This window comes from Pleurodeles waltl, chromosome 7, assembly GCF_031143425.1.
Source record: "Pleurodeles waltl isolate 20211129_DDA chromosome 7, aPleWal1.hap1.20221129, whole genome shotgun sequence".
Classification (NCBI taxonomy): Eukaryota; Metazoa; Chordata; class Amphibia; order Caudata; family Salamandridae; genus Pleurodeles; species Pleurodeles waltl.
The window spans coordinates 722,425,694-722,450,027 of record NC_090446.1 but is presented as its reverse complement, the minus strand read 5'-3'; the positions used below and the strand labels follow the sequence as shown (position 1 = coordinate 722,450,027).

The following is a 24,334-nucleotide window of genomic DNA, read 5'->3' as shown; positions in this document are numbered from 1 at the left end:
GAGGAGGAGATACAGTAAAGCAATGTGTTGTTTTTTTCTGGCGTGGCAAAGGTGATTCATCGTTTCTTTCCACGCGGCAAGGTGAAGCATGAATATTTGGGTGTACATCCTTGGATCCTCATTGCAATGTGGAGATATTTTGATGCCCAGGGATGATACATGGACAATCCAAAACACATTGTGAAGAGGAAACAGGCATTGCATAGATCCAGTAGGTGATGCAGCAATTTTTTAGCCGTGAGACAGGCACTGCGTCAATTCTGCCAATGTTGCTTCAAATTTTGCAGGCATTGCACCGGTTTTCCAGCACTATGGATTTTCTACTTCAGATGAAGTCTTTGATAGCCCTGAGACTTCAGGACAGAAAGCAAGCTCAGTCCAAGCCCTTGGGGAGCACTCATGGAGTAAAGCAAAGTCTTTCCAGCAGAGTCCGGGGCCAGCAGGCAGCGGGGGGCAGCAAACAGGAGAGCAGTCCTTCCAGAAAAGCAGTCCAGGTGAATCCTTTGGGCAGCATGGCAGTTTCTCTGACAGAATCCAGTTGTAGGTCCAGACGTGACTGATTTGATGGGGTCACAGACCCAGTATGTATACCCAAATATGCCTTTGGAATGGAGGAAATCATCAAAGAGTGGTTTTAAACTGCACCAGTTCCCCTTTCATTCCAGTACTGTCTGCTAGGAGATCTGTGAGGAGTTATCAGTCTTTTGTGTAAGGTGAAGCCACTAGCCTTTGTGTGTAATGGAGAGTCCCTCCACACTTTCTGCTCAGGAAGACTCATCAGTATGCAGATGAATGTAGATGCAGCTGTGTGTCCTGTGTTTATGACTGTCTGGGTGGAATGCAAAAGGGTAGCTCTCAACCAGAACAGACCGGATGTGGATTGGAGACTTGTAAGGCACAGAGAGCGGTAAATGCAGAAAAATGCCTACTTTCTAAAAGCGGCATTTCTAAAAGAGTAATGTTAAATCCATCTTCACCAGTAAGCAGAATTTCTCACTTTCATTCTAACCACACCAAACATGACAATGCCACTCCTCTCAGAAATTACCATTTAACACTGTATAAGGGAATTCCCAATGCTGGCCTATGAGAGGAACAGGCTTCACAGTTTTAAAAAAATGATTTGGGGTGTTTTTCACTTCAAGGACATGTTAAACATACAAGTCCATGTCCTGCCTTTTACTTACATAGCACCCTGCCCTGTGTTCTTCTTAGGGCCTACTTTAGGGCTGACATATATGTAATAGAAGGGGAGTTTAAGGGGTGACAAGTACTTTTAAATGCCAAGTTGAAGTGGCATTGAAACTGCACACACAGGCCTGAGACATGGTTAAGGGGTTACTTATGTGCATGGCACAATCATTTTTGCAGACCCACTAGTAGCATTTAATTTACAGGCCCTGGGTACATATAGTGCACCTTAATAGGGACTTATAGGTAAATTAAATATGCCAGTTGGGTAGGGTCCAAGATACCATGTTTAGTGAAGAGAGCACAAGCACTTTAGCACGGGTTAGCAGTAAAGCGTGCAGAGTCCAACACAAGAGGACTGGATCTAATGTCTGTGACCAGTGTGGAGTCATGAAGGACTGGATCTGTTCCCACTTATACACAGGACTGAGAAGTGGACTCCAAGTGTCAGTTGGCTACCTCCTGTTTGGCTACTGGAACGCAACAAGATGCAAGAGGCACTTTTCCTTTAGTGATTTGCACAGCAGTAGTGTTGGACTTGGTTCTTTTTCATAGGGACATCCCTATACATTTTGCCTTCAACCTCCTGGTTTCAGAACCCTTTTTTGTTGGATTTTAGGACTCTGCACACTTTACCACAGCTTACCAATACGAAAGTGCTCATGCTTTCTCCTTGTAGCATGGTAGAATTGGCTTACACCTAGTTGACATATTTAACTTACTTGTAAATTCCAAGTAAAGTGGCACTACCTATTGCTGGGGTCTGTAAATTAAGGGGCATATTTATACTCTGTTTGCGCCGGAATTGTGTAGTTTTTTTTGACGCAATTCTGACGCAAAACTAACTCCATATTTGTACTTTGGCGTTAGACGCGTCTAGCGCCAAAGTCCATGGAGTTTGCGTCATTTTTTAGCGTGGACACCTACTTTGCGTTAATGATATGCAAGGTAGGCGTTCCCGTCTAAAAAATTGACTCCGAGGCATGTGCGCCGTATTTACACTCCCGGGCAAAATTCACGCCCGGGAGTGGGCGGGTCAAAAAAAATGACGTACGGCCGCTTTTGCGCCATTTTTTAGCGCCAGGACAAGGCAGGCGTTAAGGGACCTGTGGGCTCCAAAGGAGCCCAGAGGTGCCCTCCCATGCCCCCAGGGACACCCCCTGTCACCCTTGCCCACCCCAGGAGGACACCCAAGGCTGGAGGGACCCAGCCCAGGGACATTAAGGTAAGTTCCGTTTTTTTTTTTTTTGTGGCATAGGGGGGCCTGATTTGTGCCCCCCTACATGCCACTATGGCCAATGACCATGCCCAGGGGACAGAAGTCCCCTGGGCATGGCCATTGGGCAAGGGGGCATGACTCCTGTCTTTGCTAAGACAGGAGTCATTTCTATGGGAGTCGAAACAAATGGCGCAAATCGGGTTGAGGCGAAAAATTTGCCTCAGCCTGACTTGCCCCATTTTTTGACGCCCAAGCTCCATATCCCCCTACGCCGGCGCTGCCTGGTGTACGTCGTTTTTTTTCACGCACACCAGGCAGCGCCGGCGGCTAACGCCGGCTAACGTCATTGAATAAATACGGCGCCCGCATGGTGCTTCAGAATGGCATTAGCCGGCGCAAATTTTTTTGACGCTCATTTTTTTGACGCAAAACTGCATTAGCGCAGTTTTGCGTCAAAAAGTATAAATATGGCCCTAAGTGCTTTTAGTGGGCCTGCAGTACTGATTGTGCCACCCAATCTAGTAGCCCTTTAAACATGCCTCACGTCTGCCATTGGAGCCTGTATATGCTGTTTTAAACTGTCATTTCGACTTGGCAAGATAAACCTCTTGCCAGGCCCAAACCTTCCTTTTTAATTCATATAAGTTACCCCTAGGGTAGACCCTGGACCAGTTGAGAGGGTAGGGTGCGCGGTATTTAAAAAGTTGGACATGTACTTTTAACTTTTACTTGCCCTGGTACTGAAAAACCCCTGAATGTACTCTTCATTACTGCAAGGCCTACTTCTCCTGTAGGACAACATTGGTGTTACCTTATTACATTTACTAAGCTGTAGCTTCCAAATGGGAACAGGTAAACAGTTCATATTTGGTGTTTTTTAAATTGTAATGAGAAATCCTCTCCAATGCTGAAGTTGGATTTTAAATAACAATTCTGAAAATACAACTTTTTGAAATTTGCCATATTCCTGCCATAGGCATTTAGGGCCTGATTACGACCTTGGCGGAGGGGATTACTCTGTCATAAACGTGACGGATATCACACCCGCTCTATTTCAAGTTCCATTATATCCTATGTAATTTGTAATATGGCGGACGGGATATCTGTCACATTTGTGACAGAGTAATCCCCTCCGCCAAGGTCGTAATCAGGCCCTAAGTGCCTGCAGCATGTCTCTGGGTCATATGACTGGGTGAAGCTGACAGTTGGGCTTTGTGTATTCCACCTAGATAGTCATACAAAAAAGAGAGCTTACATGTGGCAGGATGGGAAGACAAAGCTGGGCACAACCAAACTTACACTTAAATAGGTTGTGCCCTGCCCCTACAGAAGGGTTGCATAAACCATGTAGTTAGTCTGGAGCCTGGGCAAGGGAGACCTGTCCACTTCAAAGGAAAATCTCTAGAGGCTTTTCCAACATCAAACGAGGTACCTGGCATAAAGATTGGACCTCAGGCACCAACTATTCAGTATATATGAGGACCTATGGAGACTCTGCCAGGATGAAGGATTGCTGTGCCGCTGAAAGGACTGCCACTCTGCTGAACTGCTGCCCAGCTGGACTACTGCCTTGCTGGACTGCTGCCTTGCTGGATGGCTGTCCTGCTTCCTTCATGCCTGATTCAGGAGGTTTGGACCTGCACCTGAACTCCAAGGACTAGCCTCCTGACGTCTTGTTCAGAGCCACACAGACATAACAGTTTCCCAACCACCTGAAGCAGTGTCCAGATCCAGCTGGAGAAAAATCCTGAACCTTCTTGTATTGTGTTCTCACTTTAGTACTGTTTGAAGTGTTGCATAAATACTTTACGTAATGCCTCTAAGTTAAGCCTTTGCCAAGCTACCAGAGAGCTGGGCACAGATTAGTTTGGGGTTTGTTTGGTCCTCACCCTGACAAGGATTGTGGCTGCTGCTTGAGTAGGGTTTCACCCCAGTTAATCAGTACCACAATTTCTCACAAGTAGCAGTGAACCTAGTCTGGACCTGCTGGTGTTCTCTACTAGAGTGAATCTTGGCACCAGAGTTCTGTATCTGCCATTGTGGAAATCTTTGCAGAGTCCGAGAGGATCTGATCCAGAAAGTCTGAAAAGTTAGGACCCAAAAAATATTTTGCCATTCAAGACCTCCAGAGCATGAGCTGGGCCTCGCAGCAAACATTTCTGATTTCAAGAGGACTCCCTCATATATAACTCCCGGGCTTCCTCTTCAGGAGTATTTTGCCAATGTTATCTCCATTGCTGGAAGACACCCTGTGCCAGCTCCAGGTGTAACTGCCATTCATGATCTGCTAAGCACCTCCTGCTGACTTTGTCCATCCTGGAGTTTAAAGATCCTGGCATGTGGTGTACAATCAGGGAAGTGCCCTTATGATTCACCTAAGTCCAGAGGTGCAGATCCTCCAGGCACTAAGCCCACAATCCCTTCTCTACACAATACCTCATGGCAGCCAGTGGATTTGTCTGTGAGAATCTCAACCAGCCTCTGACTGAAGGATATTAGGAAGTCTTTCAACATCAAGTGAATGACCCACAACTCCAGCAAACTGTGTGGAAGACCTCAGATCTCCACTTTTCATAGGTGACCTTTCGAACCGAACAGTGATTCATCTGTAACTACCATTAACTCTCAGTGGAGTAGGGAGAAGGTCTGCTGCTAGTCCAATTGGAGTGGAGCAGAAACCACTGCAGACCCCCTGAACTCTCCTCCAAAATCTGGATGGAATCTTGACAGTTTCCTTTGTTACTGGGCTGACTGGGGGTCTTAAGATCCCACTCCAGAATCCTCAAGTGTCATCTGGCATGATCAATTAGCAGGATGCAGGAGGACAGTAGGCCAAGAAACCAGAGAACCAACATCACTAAGGCCCAGGATGAAGGCTGAAAAAGCAGAATCATTGTCAGAATGTCCTGAAAATGTTGATTGGGATGAAATGCCCAAACGTGCACCATATCTAGGATACCTACAATGAAATGTGTTACACCTGACAGCCTTAGGCTGGTCTTCCCCCCAACTTTTTGCCTACCTCCTCAATTTTTCTGACCTTGTTTTTGCTGAATTTAGAACTCGGTGCGCTTTACCACTGCTAACCAGTGCTAAAGTGCTTGTGCTTTCTCCCTTAAGCATGGTAACATTGGCTTATTCCCAATTGGCATAGTAATTTACATATATGTCCCTAGTGAGGTGCACTACATGTGCCCAAGGACTGTAAAAAAAATGATACTGATGGGCCTGCAACACTGATTGTGCCACCCACTTAAGTAGCTCTTTAACTATGTCTCAGGCTCAAACCTTCCTTTTATGTACATGTATGTCATCCCTAAGGCAGACCCTGGACAACCCAGAGGGTATGGCGCAGTGTATTGAAAAGGCTTGTACTTTTAAGTTTTACGTGCCGTGATAGTGAAAAACTCCCAAAGTTGTTTTTCACTAATGCTAGGCCTATCTCTCCAATAGGATAGCATTAAGAATTACCTTCTTACATCTTAAAAATGTAATTAACCATCTGGAAAAGATGAACCTTTCGAGTTTGAAGTCTCTGGAATCACAATTTATGGTGTAGTCCAATTTTAAATTACAATTCTGAAAATGCCACTTTTAGAATGGTGGCATTTTTTACATTGGCCATTTAGGCCCTCATTCTGACCTTGGCGGGCGGCGGAGGCCGCCCGCCAAAGTCCCGCCGTCAAGTTACCGTTCCGCGGTCGAAAGACCGCGGCGGTAATTCTGACTTTCCCGCTGGGCTGGCTGGCGGTCGCCTTCAGACCGCCAGCCAGCCCAGCGGGAAAGAGGCTTCCACGATGAAGCCGGCTCGGAATCGAGCCGGCGGAGTGGAAGCTGTGCGACGGGTGCAGTTGCACCCGTCGCGTATTTCACTGTCTGCGCAGCAGACAGTGAAATACATTTAGGGGCCCTCTTACGGGGGCCCCTGCAATGCCCATGCCAGTGGCATGGGCACTGCAGGGGCCCCCAGGGGCCCCGCGACCCCCCCTACCGCCATCCGGATCTCGGCGGTCCGACCGCCGGGATCTGGATGGCGGTAGGGGGGGTCAGAATCCCCGCGGCGGTGCAGCAAGCTGCGCCGCCGCGGAGGATTCAATGGGGCCGCGGTACACTGGCGGGACCCCGCCAGTGGTGCCGGTCCGACCGCGGCTTTACCGCCGCGGTCGGAATCCCCATTGAAGCACCGCCGGCTTGTCGGCGGTGCTCCCGCGGTCCTCCGCCCTGGCGGTCAAAGACCGCCAGGGTCAGAATGAGGGCCTTAGTGTCTACTGCCTGTCTTTGATCACATCTCCGGGAAGGTGACAGCTGGGCTTTGTATATTCCTGCAGAAAGCCACACAGAATGAGATCTTAGGTGTGACCTCATGGGCCACCCTGGCAGTCTCACTTACACCTGAGCAGGCTGTGTCCTGTTCACACCCAATGGGTTGCATAACCCTCTGAAATAAGTCTGGAGATAGGGCAGGAAGGGCAGGACCTGTGTGCACTTCAAAGGCTTGTCTTTGAAGTCTCTCCAACTTCAAAGACCCAAATGGGTTTAAGTACTGGACCTCTGACACCACCACTTCAGTACAGTTCTGGACCTGTAACTACTCTGCCAGGAAGAAGGACAGCTGTGCTGCTGAAGTTCTGGCACTAAATTGGAATGCTGCTTTGCAGTACTTCAAGGGCTGGCTGACTGAGAGTCTCAGAGACATAAAAGACTTCCAACCACCTTGCTCCTGTACCTCGACTCTGCCATCTGTGAGTCAGCCCAGCCAAGTGGTGCCACCCTAATCTTGGACTAGTGAAAGTGGGCATAAAGTGTTTGCTTCAGTGGAACCAATGCATCCTCTGCTGCAGGAGCGGAATCAATGCTGCAGCTGTTAAGTGGAACAGAACCCACGCATTACCTACAGAAGCACCACTGCAACTCATTTGCTTGAGCAAGGTCCTTGAATTCGCCTTGACTGCTACACTGAATCTCTGCATCACAGCCTCTTTGCTCATTGGAAGAGACGCATTGCCCCCAGTGCACAATGCATCCTTGACTCTGTTCCTCACATTGCAAGTCCTGGCGCCTACATCCTCAACATCATTGCAGCAGGAACTCGCACCTTAACTCCAGCACATCTCAGAACCAATGCATTGCCTCCGCTGCATGGGGAATATCAACACATCACCTCTATTACGTGGTTCAAAACGGATGCGACACTCTGCAACCAGGAATTAAGAAATTTTGGCTAGGCGTCCTAACTGGGTCAACTTGAACTTTTGACTTTGTCCCAGTCAGGCACGACCAGATGTCCCCAGTTTGCACTTATGGAGTCTAAGTGCTGTTTTACAGTTTATTCTTTAAAAATTCATAATCCAATTTCTACCTCGTGGGTTTTTGACATTTTGTTTTTCTTTTATTTATTAGATTCTAAGTTATTTTGGTAACCTGGTGTGGCATCTTTTTGTTGCAAAAATACTTTACACATTGTCTCTACGATAAGCCTGACTGCTCTGTGTCAAGCTACCAGAGGGTTAGCATAGGTTAATTTAGCATTTGCCTGACACTTACCATGACTAGGATTGTGGCTTCTATCCCAGTTAACCACAAACCCAATTTTTAACAAAAGGAAATATAAAAAATTGGACTATTACTTGGGGTCAGTGACTACTCACCTCAAGAAATAATTGCAACCCTTATCAGGGTGCACCCTCAAGTCACTAAATTAACCTGAGCTCAACCCCCCGGTAGCTATGGCAGAGAGCAGACAGGATTAACTTAGGACAATATGTAAAGTATTTATGCAGCGCCAGAACAATAATTAAGTCAAAATGAAAAACAATAAAAATCCCAAACAGCGGGCCATATTTACAAGGCCCATGGTGGCACAGCAAGTGCCTTGCTGTGCTGCCATGGCCACCTGGAAAGTTCAGATATGCACCATATCTATGACATAAGGCGCATTTCTGTCCTCTCCACCTACACTGGGACACACATTGCTGCCATCCGCCAATGCAGGCACCCTTGCACCATGGTTCAAGGGTGTCTGTATTGTGGAGATTATTGTTTTTGTGCAGGAAGGGGCACCTTCGTGCACAAAAACAATCAATGGAAGTTATTTTCTCCCTCTATGTGTGCTCCAGAATGCAGCACACATAGAAAGAGGAAAAAGTGGAAAGAAATAATGCTATTTATCCCTGTTGTGCCACTCGTTCCCCACCCAGAGGGAGGCGTAGGCTTTTGATGCATTCCCAGGCTTACAAAACTTAGTAAATGTGGGAATATTTCACAATCCATGAGTGTTGCGTGGGAGCACCCACACAACACCCATGGAAACGCCTCCCTGGCGCAAAGTAAGGCAACCCAGTTGCCAAGTTGCCAAGTTGCCTTACTCCATATCCACAAGGCCATGTATAGCCATGCAAAGTGGCTTTGTGTGGCCTAGTAGATATAGGTGTGCTGCCTGTCCTGCCAGTGGGACACAAAAAGTGACGCACCAGTGGCACAGGCTGCTTATAAATGTGTGACAGAGTTTTTGAAAAATACAGTACAATTTAATCAACAAAATCTTGTAAAAATAACAAACATTCAAAAAGGGGAATTATGCACAAACTGCCAGTGTTAATCAGTGATAGTAGTATACTGTAACCTCGGCGCAGTTTGAGGTTCAATCCAAAGGAGCATGAGTCAGATACACCAACCATGTTATTTCTGGCAAAGATGTTACCTCGTGACTTAAGCCCGATTTATATATTTGTGGTTAGCATAAGGGAATATGCTTACCACCAGTAGAATGGTTCACCTGGCAGATTTATATGTGGGTGAACCATAGTTTGTTACCATCTGAAACTACTTTGTCTTTGCCATGGCCAAACTTCTCTGATGGCCCGACGGAGAAACGCATGTTGGAATATTGGCTAAATGTCCTAATGTCTGCCTGGCCAAATTAGATGGGCAGATATATTTTTAGGTTTCACTCCCTGTCACCGCAAGGCAAGCCCTGGCTGAAAGTGTCAGTAAAAAACTAAAAATGCCACCTTCACCATGGGAGATGATTTCCATGGTGAAAGGATATTGCTGTTTTTTATTCTCAAAATCAATAACCCACTTTGGGGTTCTGTTTTGGAAATTTAAAAAGTTTGGAAACTTTACCATATGGCTCTGTCATGTTTGATGGAGTTGTATGCTAAAGTTTTGTGAGAAATTGGGTTACTAGTTGAGTCGGGTGAACCTCTACTCATGTAGCAACCACAGTTCTTGTGCAGGTGAAACACAAGTAAACCCCAAATTAACCCCTGCCCAACCCTCTGGTATCTTGGGACAAAAGCAGTCATGCTCATCTACGAGGTAATGTGTAAAGTATTTATGCAGTTTTTTTCAATAGTAACTAAGTGAAAACACAATACAAGTAAAATCCTTCACTTACAGAAAAATAGAGTATAAATTATTAAATTATTTGACACCAAAACCAAAAAAGTCCAATCAGTAGAACCACAGATATGCAATTGTCAAGATTTAAAAGAACAAAGCGGCAAATGTGTTTATCTGGTTGCACCGGACTGGGATAAAGTCACAAATTCAGGCCATCCAGGGGCACAGGGCAGATACAGGGCCCACATTTGGACCTCTGAACTAAGGCCCATATTTATACTTTTTTAGCACCGCATTTGTGTCATTTTTGACACAGAAACAGCGCAAACGTGAAAAATACAATTGTATTTTGTAAGTTGGCACCACATTTGCGTGAAAAAACGGGCAAATGCGGCGCAAAAAAATTATTAATTTGGGCCTAAGTACCATAAATCGTGGTTAGTGAGTGTTGTGAGATCGCTCGTTGAGGATGTGTTGCACAGCAGCGATTCCGACGATCTCCGGGCTGCAACGCAATGTACTGCATCAAGGTTGCATCTTGCATTGGCAGTTCCAAAATCTGTGAGAATCTGCCTCTGGGATGCATTGTTCAGCAACAGTTTAGAGGAGTACCTGCAAGGAGATGCATTGCGCTGTGTTGGTTCTGCCCAAAAGACCAAACCTGGTCTGGCAGTGCAACTTCAGGCCCATGCCCCAGGGTCTAGGAGTTGGGTGGCACCACTCAGGGGAGCAAGATTCACAGCCTGCAGAATCGAGGTGCAGGGATCAATGTAGTTGGAGCCTTTTCTGTTCCTGAGGCTCTGACCAAGAGGTCAGTCAACTAGCCCTTGGAGGTGCACCTGTGGCTCTGGAGTTAAGATGCAGGTCCAGTCCATTTCACTCAGGCTGCAAGGCAGCAGAGTAGCAGTCCTCCTTGCAGCACATCAGAACCATAGTCCTTCTTTCTAGTCTTCCATAGGTCCAGATATGTACTGAAGAGATAGGTCTGGGACTCCACTATTTATCCCTGGTGTCATATTTGAATTAGGAGAAGTTTCTAAAGGATTCAACCCCCTGAGATGTTTGGATTTTTTTGAATTTCTGGCCTGGCATCAGCATATCTGGGGGCACAAAAGACTAGTTTGATATCCTTTGTGATTGCGCTGTGGCAGAGTCTTTGTGATATGCAAGTGTTGTAGGTGACAGCTCCACCGCATATCAAGACTGAGACGGCCCATTCTGCAAACACCTCTTCCCCTGTGTCTCACTGTCTTGGAGTAATGCACAAAGACCGACTGCTAGCTACTTCGCGTTATTTGACCTAGGATACAGGCTTCAGACACAACACCAAATAGTTGGGAAAAGAAAATGCCAACTCTCTAAAAGTGAAAACGAGTACTGCCCCTGCCAACCATAAATTCACTTCCCTTAGGAGATATACCTTGTATTTATTGCAGGTGTATAAAACCAATAATTCAGTATACATTCACATTGGTTTTACCTATTGTTTAGTTATATACCTGAAATAAATACCTCCTAAGTGATATAAATGTATGGTTCACTGGGGCAGTACTCATTTTCACTGTATATTTAGAATCCCAGCCCCAGATTCCTGAACTGAATCAAACCCCATTTTTGTGTTTCACTTCTAATGTGTGCTCTAGTGATCAAGGGTTTATGTTATATTAAAAAGGTGTGGATTCAATGCTTTCCCTCCATATGGAAGAGAGATGGGGTTTGTATTTTGATTCCCCTACATATCTCTATTGAGACTATTTGAAAGGTTAGGACCCTGAGCATGTCAGAATCCAAAGTGTTGTGTTTTAGAAAAGAGGATATCGAAGAATTGTTAAAAAAGACCATCAAGCTTGAACATAAGCAGGACGTCTTCCAATATTAGCCAGCAGACAGAAGTGGAAAAACATATACCTCTCTAGAAAAAAACAAATTCGAACCCCTTTACATGTGGAAGTACTACTGGAAAATTTTCAACCAGAACAATCCCTCAAAGATTACAAGTAAGGAATAAATCAGTGAACTTTACAGATGACTCAGAGTACCTCTGCAACTTTAGTTATATTGGTACTAAATGCTCCAGAGATTTGAAGATTTTCCAAAGGAATTGGAAGTAAGAAAATAACTCACCAACCCAACAGACACTTATACTCTGCCTCACTGGCACACATTCTCTGCATCTGCAAAAACAAAAATGGAGGTCGCTCATTTTCCTACATCGGACCAAAACCATTAAATGACCTCCGTCAACACATCAGAGCCTCCACCTCACTTCTAGAGACAATATAACTTAAAATAACATAACACCCTGCCCTGTGGTCTGTTTAGGGCCAACCTTGAGGGTGACATATGTATTAAAATGTAAGGTTTAAGCCTAGCAAAAGGTTTGTTTTGCCAGTTTGAAATGTCAGTTAAAAATGCATTCACAGACTGTAATGGCAGGCCTCAGACATGTTTAGAGTTCTACCCTAGCTGGAGGCACAAGGGGTGCTACATGCCTACATGCCTACCAGCAGCATTTCATTTACAGGCCCTGGCTACATGTAGTGCCACTTTACTAGGGACTTACAAGTAAATTACATGTACAAATTGAGCGTAAGTGTTGAAGGAGAGAGCACAAGCACTTTAGCACTGGTTAGCAGTGTGAAAGCGTGCGGAGTCCTAATGCCAACAAAAACGAATTCAGCAAAACCAGAGGATTTAGGCAAAAGGTTTTGGGAAGAGGACCCCAAGGCTGACAGGTCTAACAAGTTCCAATTCATCTGCTCAAATATAAATCAGGCCTTTAGTCCTGTACGTCTCAATCCACCACAGGAGTACATTTATAAAGTTCCAAGGGCCTAATAGGAGGCATTTAGAGACTCACAGGGTATCAGGCAGAGGCCACCAGTACCATCCATTTCAGGTCCTCTTGGTACTGGTGAGCTGACAACTTCATGAAAAGGTCTCTTACAACTTTTTGTAACAAATAGCCACACTTGGAGTCAGCCAACTGACCCTTGGACCCACTTCTTTATCTGTGGTGCAAGTGCGAGCAGGTCTAGTCCTTCAGAGATCCTCTCAGGTTCAGGTTAAAGACAAAAGATCTAGTCCCTTTTTTGTTCTTCCTTTAGTCCGGAAAGTGTTCTGAGCCGGGTGCCTTGGGATGAGCCCAGGATAATGAGAAATGCCTTCAAAACAGCTCTGGGGGCATGCTTCCTCACACTGGGTTAGGTGCCTATCTAACTAAAAGGGCAAATATGGTGACTTTCCAGGTGTTAACAATCATTTGGTTGTTACAGGGGATGCCCCTTTGAAGTAACTTAAGTACCTCAACTGGTCTTCCTGCTGGGGAAGAAAATCACTTTGCCACGCACAAGCCATTGTATCTGCTCTGGGAGCAGTTTTCACACCTCATCAGGGCTAATGTCCCACCGGACTACTGTTGGAGAACAAATGCAGATTAGCCTCCAGGAGCTTCAGCAGGGAATATGTAGCTTTCTAAAAGTTACATTTCCCTAATATCTATTAAAAACCTGACTTCTCTATTAAGTTGGGTGTGGAATCATAATTCTAGCTGGTCCCAATCCAGAGATAGCAGAATGAATATTCAATTCCACTTTCCTATATTTCCTAGTGGCCAGTCAGAGCCTTTTTTACAATGACAATAGCTTTTGGGTGCTAGTCAATGTAAGGACATGTTAACATTACACTTAGCCTGCTTTTAAATACAGGGCACCCTGTCTTGTGGGCTACACGGCCTATATAGGGGTGACCTACTAATATTTAAACAGAAGGTTTTTGTCCTGTTAAGAAGGGTCACAGTGCAGGTTTTACACTGCATCAGTCAAGCCACCTAGGGTGGGCCTGAGTCACATTTGCCCTGTCACTCTAGTAGATGACACAATAAGTGCTGCAGTCCACAAGTGGCATTTAACGGCAAGGTCCTGAGGTTATGTCTAAACCATATCCTATTTACTTATAGACAGGTTAAGTGTGCCAATTAGGAATAAGTCACTTTAACTATGTTTTAAGAGGGGTGTTAGTGCGTCTGACCTCAATAAGTAAACTTACAAGGGGACGCAAATGGGTCGATGAACCTTTTGACTCGCAATTAAGATAGCTCCAGTACATAATCAATAATCAATACACAATAATCAATAGTCATTAGTAATCAATAAAATCAATAATCAATGGAGTCAGTAATTGTCACGCACCATGACCTTTCAGTCATGAATAACCACACCTTTAGTAAATGTTTAGAATATTTATTTCCCTAAATTAACAATGTTAAGGTCATGTAGATTAATCTCAAAATCAGATGAAACACATACAGAAACAATACTGGTTGTCCAAAGCGGCGGAAAAAACGTAATCTAATCAGAGCTTGAACTACAACACATTCTAAAGTCATGGTGCAAATCAATAGCAAAGTCAGCTGCGTCAAAGTAATGATGTACATGAAGTTTAGCAGAGAAAGTCACCAAGCATTAGTCCCTGTTATCATAATTCATTAGTGAGGATCTTTAACTAACATCAGATTAGCATCAGCATGTTAGACTTCCTGCAAAACAATTTACTAACACTAATTTGGAAAAACATCTAACTATTGCTCTATCAAAACAGTGCAGTTGGTACCCAAAAAGAAAAAGCAAATATGCATAAAGATCACAGTTTAGGTAATTCCTATCCTCAGTATAGATCAGCAAAGCAGAATCAGTCTTTGTCCTCAGGACATCAGTCGATCAGCAAGGCATCAGGCTTCAGCATCAGAATTCAGGAAAGGCAAAGTCTTTAAGCATTAAAGGTAAGCACATCTCTTGTCAAGACACTATATGAGCAAAAGTCAGGATGAAATGTCTCAGAATATCTAACGTTGAAAATGGGCAATGGTCAGAATGCCTGTCTTCTCTCTGTGTACTCTTGTTAAGCCAAAACTGTTAAAACTATTCCCCAAATCCCTACTGGTCAGTTAATCGTATGTTCACACCTTGTCCAATAAAACTAAAGTTCCAAATCTATGAATTCTAATATTACTCCGTTCACATGTCGTTGATTGGTTTTTCTTGCAATGTCCTCATCATCCAGCTTGTCAGGTAACAATATTGTTGCAACTTCTACTCTAGTCAGTACCTTCATTTTTATTGTCCGGGGAAAGCCAGTCTCACACACATTACACATACATTTTGTATTAGTGAGAACATCATCTCCTAGCAGTCGGTTCACACGAGAAGCTTCCTTTCTGAGCACATTTAAACAATACAATAGAAATTCACAGTTTAACTTTCTAGAATATCCATTTTATTTCAATGCTAAGAAATACAGCTTTTACATGAGGCCGGGTAAGTAGGCCAAGACACTCGCTAAGTTAAGGCCTACAATTAATAAAGGTAAAGTTTAATTCATAACCCTTAGTATGACATATTACTGCATTAGTCTAACATACATTCAACATTTCATAATGTTTAATTATTGATTAGTACTTTTCGTTAACATTGATGGCCATTCTTCATGATCACATTTTCAAATGTGTGCATAATTTTTCTACGTTATTTTATTTTCTACATAAACTTATTATTCAAAATACATAAACATTAATTCATAATTTTTATTAAGACACCTGCACTAGCAGGAATACAGAAATTTACTACTGGTTAACCAGGGAAGCAGATAGGGCAACAATCTAGGAAATATCATGCAAAAGATTGTAATTCCCCTACAATTCCAAATTTGCATTTTTATAAAATTCCAAATGATAACCGATCCTTAAAAACATTCTAAGTTAAACCATAACAAATTGAAGAAAACAAGCTTATTGTAAAAGACACCATACAAAGTTCCAAAATATTTTACCTTGGTTGATTAGTTAATTACTACGATGAAACGCCACGGTGCTGCACACAAGTAGGTCATGTACTGAGTTTGCATAATATAGCAGGTGGGAAATGCGGCAGGCACAGCAAATCCATATTTAAGAAAATGCAGAAAATGTATAGTACCATTTTTCGGAGGCCCTTCTAAGTCGAGGACTAGAGTGACGTCTCTCTAGGAATCATCTGCCATCTGTATGGCTTTTTAATAATAATGGTGTCTAATGATTAGTGTATGTGTACTGCAAAACGTGGTACTAATAAAAGACTAACACGGGACAAAGACGATTAATTTTGCAATGCAGTCTTGTAGTTCTACTTACCGCGATCATTTAATATCCCTCTGTACAACAATGCCTTTTGAACAAACATAAAACTATTCTAGTTTGCATCCTGGTTGGAATCACCAAGAAAGGCATTAATATTATTGTAATTGTTATTGTGACATTTTCACAGCTCTTATCGTTTAGTATAAGCGCACATACGCAGACTGTAAGTAAAGAATAATACAGAGAAAATAACAGAACCTTCATGCTTCCTATTTCATATCTTTGAGTATGAATCATACCATCCGGGGGCCAGAATGTTGAATCATAAATTAGGTACTATGAAAAATCAATAGCATAACATTGAAGATGCATTCGGGATCATAAGTTTATTACCTCTTACAGATATATGTGTGACCATTACACCTGCCTTCCTTGATTTAGGGTTTATGTAGCTCAGGGGAAGAAATATTTAATATTTCATTCGTCGTTTGCCAAAGTGCTTTAGGCTTTTTGTCAATATTCATAAAGACCTTATGTTGGTTGGCAAAAGGAAATATTTTTGATTAGTAGGAAGAGGTTTTAAATCGTAATTTACTCTTGTTTTAGTAGCCTAAAGCATAATGTGAAACTCTTTAAATTCCCCATAAGAGTATTTTTATTATACTATTTAACTGCCTGTGCATCATAAATATTTTTGAGCACTAACATTACCCTTTAGTAGAGAAGGAAAAGACACTAGAAGACAGGCTTCACGTTAACGGATTCATTAACTCTCTATTAATATCTGGGAAATTTAAGATTTTTGGCTGGATTATATAAAAACTACACTGGCGTCAGGTAAATGTACACTGACATTTTTACCGAATTACCAGTGCAAAAAAGATAGCATGAAAAATGAGAAATTGTGTTTTTTTCTGTTAAGTCAAAGCAAAAGTGGAATTTGCACTAATGCTCAGTGCAAATGATGCAAAATCACACCAGTGCAGCAGAAGTAAGGCATCAGCGCAATCTAAGGAGTCTATTCATGAGTCAAGTCACGCAGTGCAACAGGACACAGTGCTGCACTGCATGACAGGGAAAGGGCAGGAGTGTGCCGTATTTAAAATAATATGGCGTTTTTCTGCCTTTTCCCTGCGCTGTCGCCATTTGTGTCACCTTGGTGCATGGGTGTCTGATTGTAAAGAGGATTCTTTTTGTGCAGGAAAGGGACACCGCCCTGCACCAAAACAAATCCCTGAGGCATTTTTCTTTTCCTGCACCACCCATAGAAAGAGGAAAAAACAAGGGTATTTTCCTCGTTACACCTCACCTGGGGAGAAGTTGCAGTTTTAGCGCATTCCCAGAACTACTACTTTTGGTAACTTTGGGAATGTGTCAAAATCCCCAGGTGTTGCATGGGAATACCGATGAAATACCTCCCTGGGGAAGAGTAAGGAAATGCAGTGATTTGTGGTGCGTTGTATTATTCTGGATTTGTCAAGCCACTCAGGGCCAAGCTAGGTGGCCTTGAGTGGCTTGATAAATCGCATTTTGGAGTTGCATCATGCATGCACCACATTTCGTGGTGCAAGAACGTTGAGACTCCCTCATAAATATGTCCCTTTATATATACGTTAGCAAACCCTTCAACCAGAAGACTGAAACATTACATTTTATGTGCTTCTGCACAAGAGTCAATAAAAAAAAAATATATATATATATATATATACCCTTTACTTTCTGAAACAGATCTTTCTGCAGTACTGTATTTCTTGTTGCAGTGCAAGGTTGATCCAGTGATTTATTGCATGAAAAAATTATCATTTTCATTATCATTTTCAATCAGTGGCAATTAAACTCAAGCTGTTCAAGAAACAGGGGCTTATTTGGGAAGAAATAAGAGTTACATTTTATATTCCTGGTACCTGTCATATGGGCTAAACGTGGCATTCTTTATTTCAGGCTCATCCATTGTGTTTCAATCGTTCCTCTCTGGTTGTGTAAAACGTCCCACAATTATTTTTTTTTAATTCTCTAACGTACCCCCAAATTCCCAATGGGTTTGGCAAAACTGATCATGTTCATCCATGTCTAGGTGCCTATTACAGCTTTTATATTATTAAATAATGTTTGATGAAAGAGTTAGACCATTTAGTCGGATGCGTACTGGCACATTTTTCCAGTTATTTTTGTTTTTATAATTTACAAGGAATGAGTCCAGTATTCCCACAGATTCCGGCAGAATCAGAACACATTAACAAACTCAGGGCCTGATTACAACTTTGGAGGAGGTGTTATTCCGTCCCAAATGTGACGGATATACCACCAGCTATATTAAGAGTTCCATAGGATATAATGGACCCGTAATACGGCTGGTGGTAAATCCGTCACTTTACCGTCACTTTTGGGACGGATTAACACCTCCTCCAAAGTTGTAATCAGGCCCTCAGTCCCTTTGACTTTTCTCTTTCTTGTTTGGTGCTCTTTTGCTGCTTTGGCATCCTTCACATATAATACATTTTCCCCATCACAGCATGGGGTCCCGGCAGCCCAAGTCACCAAGATGATTTGCAGAACCAAAAGAAAAAAAGAAAAGAAAAAATAAGTGGACCTGTCTGTAGTAGTGGTGTTTATAATTTTGAGCTGTAACCCCCAGCTCCATTTTCCTTTTCTTTATTTTAGTTCGCGTGGACTGGAAATGAGCCTGGCAGTGCATCTCCCCATTTTATGTTGGAATTTGTTTTCTTTGTCAATGGCACTTTTTAGTTTCTGATGGCGTTTTTATGAAATGTTTTTTCTCGTGTCATCATGAGAGATTTTGTACAGAAACATGATCAGAGGTAAGTCATCCTTACTGTACAAGCCACCAGTATTCTCTGCTCTGTCTTACAAGTATTTATGATACCTGTTTTTGCTCCTCTGGTCATTATCAAAGACGTGTCGGGCTTCGATTCAGTCCTGGAGATAAAGTTCTCTAAGGGCAGGATTATGCCTCACTTAAGTAACAATTATCGGATTGGTGATAGGCGATAGCTTTGTGAGTCTTGTGCATGACCCTTTGAAGATCATCAATCATTGATTCAGAATTAGGGGTGTAATATAAGCAAGTGGTTGTCAGTTGAATGATGTTGATATAAAGAGAATTAATAATCAGAAATCCCAACTCTAAACAACACATTAATCCTTTGTGGTGTAAAGCGAGTTTGACATTTTAGCACAAATTACTATGGTAGACTGCTTCAATGTCTTCATATTTAATGATTTTATATCCTCATCAGGGGACACTTCTAGTGGCAGAGTATATACCACTCAGCTACGGTGATATGCAGTTTCATCAACTGAAACAAATAGTGCTTGAGTTAAAGCAGTTAAAGCAGTTCTAATGCGTTCCTGATCTGGTTTTCTTTTCCCTTCTATTTTTATGGGACCTAAATATTAAAAGAATATTGTGATTGAAGAATTCAGCTTTTCCCTTCGGAGAACTGATTTGCTTTGAATGATGTGTCGCGGTACAAAGCAATGTGTAACAGCACCCCAGATCAAAGGGTTGTAAAGTTATGATCCCTGATCACTCCCTATGAAGTTTAAGTTTGCATTAGTGTTGTCAGTTGGTTTAGGTTTTATTTTAACATTGTTGTGATAATTGATGCCCTTGCATTCATGCGTTCATGCACATATTTTTAATAGAAATATACTTATTTTTGATGCAGTGGACGGGGCTGATAAAGGAAGATGAGATCCCATCAATCAGGATTTGATTTGCAGTTAACATTTTAATCTACATTGATTCTATGGTCTGAAATGATGATCCAAAGGTTAAAGAAAACCAAAGTCATTGCCAGAGTCCTTAGACTTATTGACCATAAGTATGAAAAAAAAGATATGATGTTTAAGATGACCACATATAGACTATAATTTCACCGTAGCATTGGTATTGTCGTCACTGGACTACCTTCATGAATACTGCGACCTTACACCTGGGATTGACAAATAGTTTTAACATGTGGAACGTGGCAATTAATTGTTAAAGCATGTTAAGGGAGTTGGTGCAGTTGTTTTATCAATCACATGTTGCAGGGCTATCTAAGGTCATTCAATACGTGGCATGGGCCAAAAGGATTTAGTTTTCTTGCTTTGACCTTGCCTTCAGCTAAATCTCTTTACTAGAGCCTGATTGGCCCTCTGGTATTGAATCAGTAATGCGAATACTGCAGGTTAACCTGTATGTTATGGTTGGAGGTATTCCATGTCAATATGCACAGCACATTGCTTTCCTGGTCGAGATTTGTTTGTTCTCACAGATCAAGGAACCTTATTATGAATCAAAAAGTATAATGCATTCCTCTGAATGTAGTTTAGGCTTAGTTCTTGTTTTATCTGTGGGTTATTCGGGTGTTTTCATTTATGTTAAGGAAAAAAAACTATTTCTATTTAAATATTATATTATTGAACCAAGAGCAGAAAACTTCCGATGCATCTTTGCCACCCCTTAGGGCCTCATTATGAGTGACTCGGAAAATGGTCCAGGTTCTTCTAACTCCCAGAGTTAAACTTGGATGCATTGGAAACTCGGGTTAGTGAAAATCTAGGCCTTTCCATTGAACCCTGAGGATTCCTTAATCCAAGATACCTTGTAATGCTGTTTCTACCTCGATTGTTTGATATATGGAAATGTCTACAGAAGTGATAGTTGGAAACTTAGGTTCAAAAATACGAAATCAGATTGATAATTGACCAATACTTCCCTGTGACCCCTCTATTTTAGAATTTTACTTCGATGTTCTGCGGGACTGAGAACCAGTCAAAGTATTGTTCTGATATGAATAAATGGGTTGCAGTTGTCAACAAAAATGTACTTTGATGATTGGAAACGTGCAGTGGGGGTTGCAAAAATTAGACATTAACTAGAAATGCCAAACTTAGATAAACTGAGGGAAGACGAAATTCTCAGCATACTGATTTTCTCACTTTCAGGCATTGGCCCTGACTGCTCATCATACATATGTATGATGTTTTCCGTGCTCTTGTGTGGAAATACTCCCCATCGAAATCAAAATTAGGGACCAAGGAGGATACCCACCTCCATAACAACTCTAGATAGGATCCCTTGTCAAAGCGTCCTTCTTCTAATTAAAAAGTTGAACAATAATTCTACCCTTCATTTTGTGTGAAAGCTATCGTATTTTAGTTGGTGCTCTAGACAATCCATGTCTGCACCACGCTAAATTGCCTCTAAATCTGGTTGCCAACAAAGAAAATGCACAGTTACCAAAACATTTACAATGCCAGGCCGCTTCGAGTGTACTGATATCTGAAGTCAATATGTTTTTTTGTGAGGTCAGGGCAATATGGTTGTAAGATGGAACAACGCATACACGAACCACGCATGCATGAACAACGCAGTCAGAACAACGACTTTACCATGCAAGTCTTTGCAACAATTTTTTGTTGTAAAAGCATGCCTAATAAAGGCATGTTTGGGAATGGCATTCGTGGTTCTAGCATGCCACCCCCCAACCACCCTAAAAACGTAACTACCTAACCCCCTACCCCCCTAAAAACATAACTACCTGACACCCTTACCCACCCTTAAAACATAACTAACCCGAAGACCCCCACCCACCCTAAAAACACTACTATACCGCCCTCACCCATCCTAAAAACATAACTACCCCGCCCCCACCCATCCTAAAAACACAAGTAATCCCAACCCCCCACCACCCACCCTAAAAACACTACTAACCTGACCCCCCAACTGCCCTAAAAACATAACTACGCCAACCCCCACACACCCTAAAAATATAACTACCTGACACCCCCAGCTGCCCTAAAAACATGTCTACCCTGCCCCCCACCTGCCTTAAAAACACAAGTACCCCTACCCCCACCACCTTCCCTAATAACACAAGCCCCCCACCTGCCCCGTACCCCACCCCTCCCAAAAACATAACTACACAGCCCCCCCACCCACCCTAGGAAACACAAGTACCCCGACCCCCCACCACCTAACCTAAAAACACTACTAACCTGACCCGCCACCATCCTCCCTAAAAACATAACTATCCCGAACCCCCACCTGCCCTAAAAACATAACTACCCGACTCCCCACCACTACTCTAAAAACATAACTACCCGACACCCCACCCTAAAAAAAATAACTACCCTGACCCCCACCACTACTCTAAAAACATAACTAGCCCCAACCCCCACCCGCTTAAAAAACATAACTACCCTGACTCCCTAACACCCGCCCTAAAAGCATAATTATCCCGAACCTCTATTACTGTGATCACACATAATATAATGTATGTCAAATAATGATATTACTTTTAGGAAACATACAAATGAAAATGGAAATCAGGCCGAAAATTGTTTGCTGAATATTTTACAAATTTAAATCTCACTCCTTTTCTTCTCTCTTTTCAGGTGACATTTGTAGCATGGCAGACTACAGTCGACTGAAAAGCATTCTTTTGGACATACACGCTCAAAGGCTGAGCCAAAGCATCAGCCCCACCAGCGACAGGGCGTCTCAGAAGCGCTCTCTAGTGGAGGCCATCTTTAAGCAGTTGGATTTAAACAGAGATGGGAATCTAGGAAGCACGGAGCTGGCTCAGGTGGGTTTTATTCTTCTTTGAAAATTGAATTATGAAGCGAATTGCATTTCTCATTCAACGTGCAAATTGAATATAACACCGTGGTATTCTTGTGAGAATTGCCGTTTGCAAGCGTCTGTCTAAAAGTAACGCAGGATGAAGGAAAAAAGTTTACCAGGAAATATGATTTTTTTGCTTCTTTTCCTCCAAGGGGGCATTGTATAAACAGTTTAAAACACCAAGTAAACAGAACTTTGTCAATGTTGTTTCCTGTTTTTCATGTGCAATTGTCATTTTTTTTATTTTTCACTTCGCATCTCTTGAAGAAATAAAGTCCCTGATTTTTTTTCTAACATCTGGGTTATAGCATACAGAACGTTTTCGCCTGAGATATTTGCTACAGTGCAGTCAGTGAGGCTGTGGCATCATTCTCCAAAGTACCTGAGCTATTTCATTTTATTGATTACCTGTTTGTGTCAAATTTAAGCATAGGCAACATTTTCTTCATTTCCTTTGCGGAAATTATGCAAAATGCCCCAAAAAAGACAAGAAATCCTGTACTTTTACGCTTAATGCCATCCGGCATTTTCCGCTATTTTTGAGTGTGAAAAGCATACTCCAGTGCATCTTGTACAGGAAGATACTCTTTGTGCTATAAAACAGTAGAAAATGGCATGTGACACGAATAACAGCTTATCACATTCAGATAGTAGTTTTTTTTCTGTGCTCCCCCAATAGGATTTGTACTTGTATGACACTCTAAGTATGTGACATAATGGCATAACCTTGATACCTTAATATATATATTTTCATTTAAAAAACAATGGTGCAGGGACGTTATAGTTAGGTTGTGAATTTACTTGCACAGAACCAGAGAAATACAGCAGTTATAGATATTTCAAGTAACTGTAATTCACACCCCCGACATGCAGTTTTCTCATCAATAATTTTACTGCAATTTTTACAGTGATATTATCAATGATGTCACAGAAGATGTTATGAGTGATGTAATATTTGGGGTAATTAGCAGTGCATGGTGAGTGTGCGAGCTATAGTTACCCTAGAATGTGAGTTATAGTTACTTGTTACTTTGGTGCATGATTGTTTGAGTAGGTCTGTGAATTGGTACATGAGTCTCTGAGTGCATCTGTGAGTGAGCGCATGAGTCTCTGATTGAGTCTGTTAGTGGGTGCGTGAGCTTGAGTGGGTCTGTGAATGGTAGCATGTTTGTCTAAGAGGGTTTATGAGTGCATGTGTGAATGTCTGAGTGGATCTGTGAGTATATGCATGAGTGTCTAAATGGGTCTGTGAGTGGGCGTGCAAGCCTCTGAGTGAGTCTGTGTCTGGGTGCGTGAGAATCTGATTGAGTCTCTGAGTGCATCTGTGAGTGGGTATGTAAATGTCTGTGTGAGTGACTCAGCCACAAGGGAACTTCACCTGCCCTTTTATCTAACAAAAGTCCACAGCTTTGCCCAAAGTAACTATTCAAATGAAGTTCTTTCTGCCTCTAGTTGTAAATGTCCAGCATGTATCCCACACTACAGCTGTGTAATGGAACACAAGGAAATATAGCCAGTGACCTTGTGTGCATTTCGGCAACATGATTGTTTCTGTTGCCCTTTCTCTGTGAGACCATGAATCCTACTGTAGAGAGGCCAACAAGACTACAAAGACACAAATCTCCACCAAGCCATGGTCCTTCCTCTTATCTATATGAAGTGAGTGCTTCATTGATTTGTGGAAATGTCCTCATATTCCTCGGCATCAACAATGCACCACCAAAATCTGCAGGAAACACACTGGGGGAAGCGCGCTTGGAAGCAGGAGGAGGCAGCGTCTGTTTGGGGGCAGGAGCACTTTAAAAGTGACTTCGCACTCCTGCTACCGCGGGAA

The 24,334-nt window shown here is 42.6% G+C and overlaps 1 protein-coding gene across 2 annotated transcripts in view; it reads left to right on the top strand.

The window, feature by feature from the left end:
- Positions 1-24,334, top strand: part of FSTL4 (follistatin like 4) — a 2,214,882-nt gene that overhangs the window by 1,145,524 nt on the left and 1,045,024 nt on the right. For both annotated transcript variants that reach the window (XM_069199198.1, XM_069199197.1), the window contains exon 5: positions 22,272-22,462. In XM_069199198.1, coding sequence (XP_069055299.1) covers positions 22,272-22,462 — 191 coding nt within the window. The remainder of the gene's footprint in view (positions 1-22,271; positions 22,463-24,334) is intronic.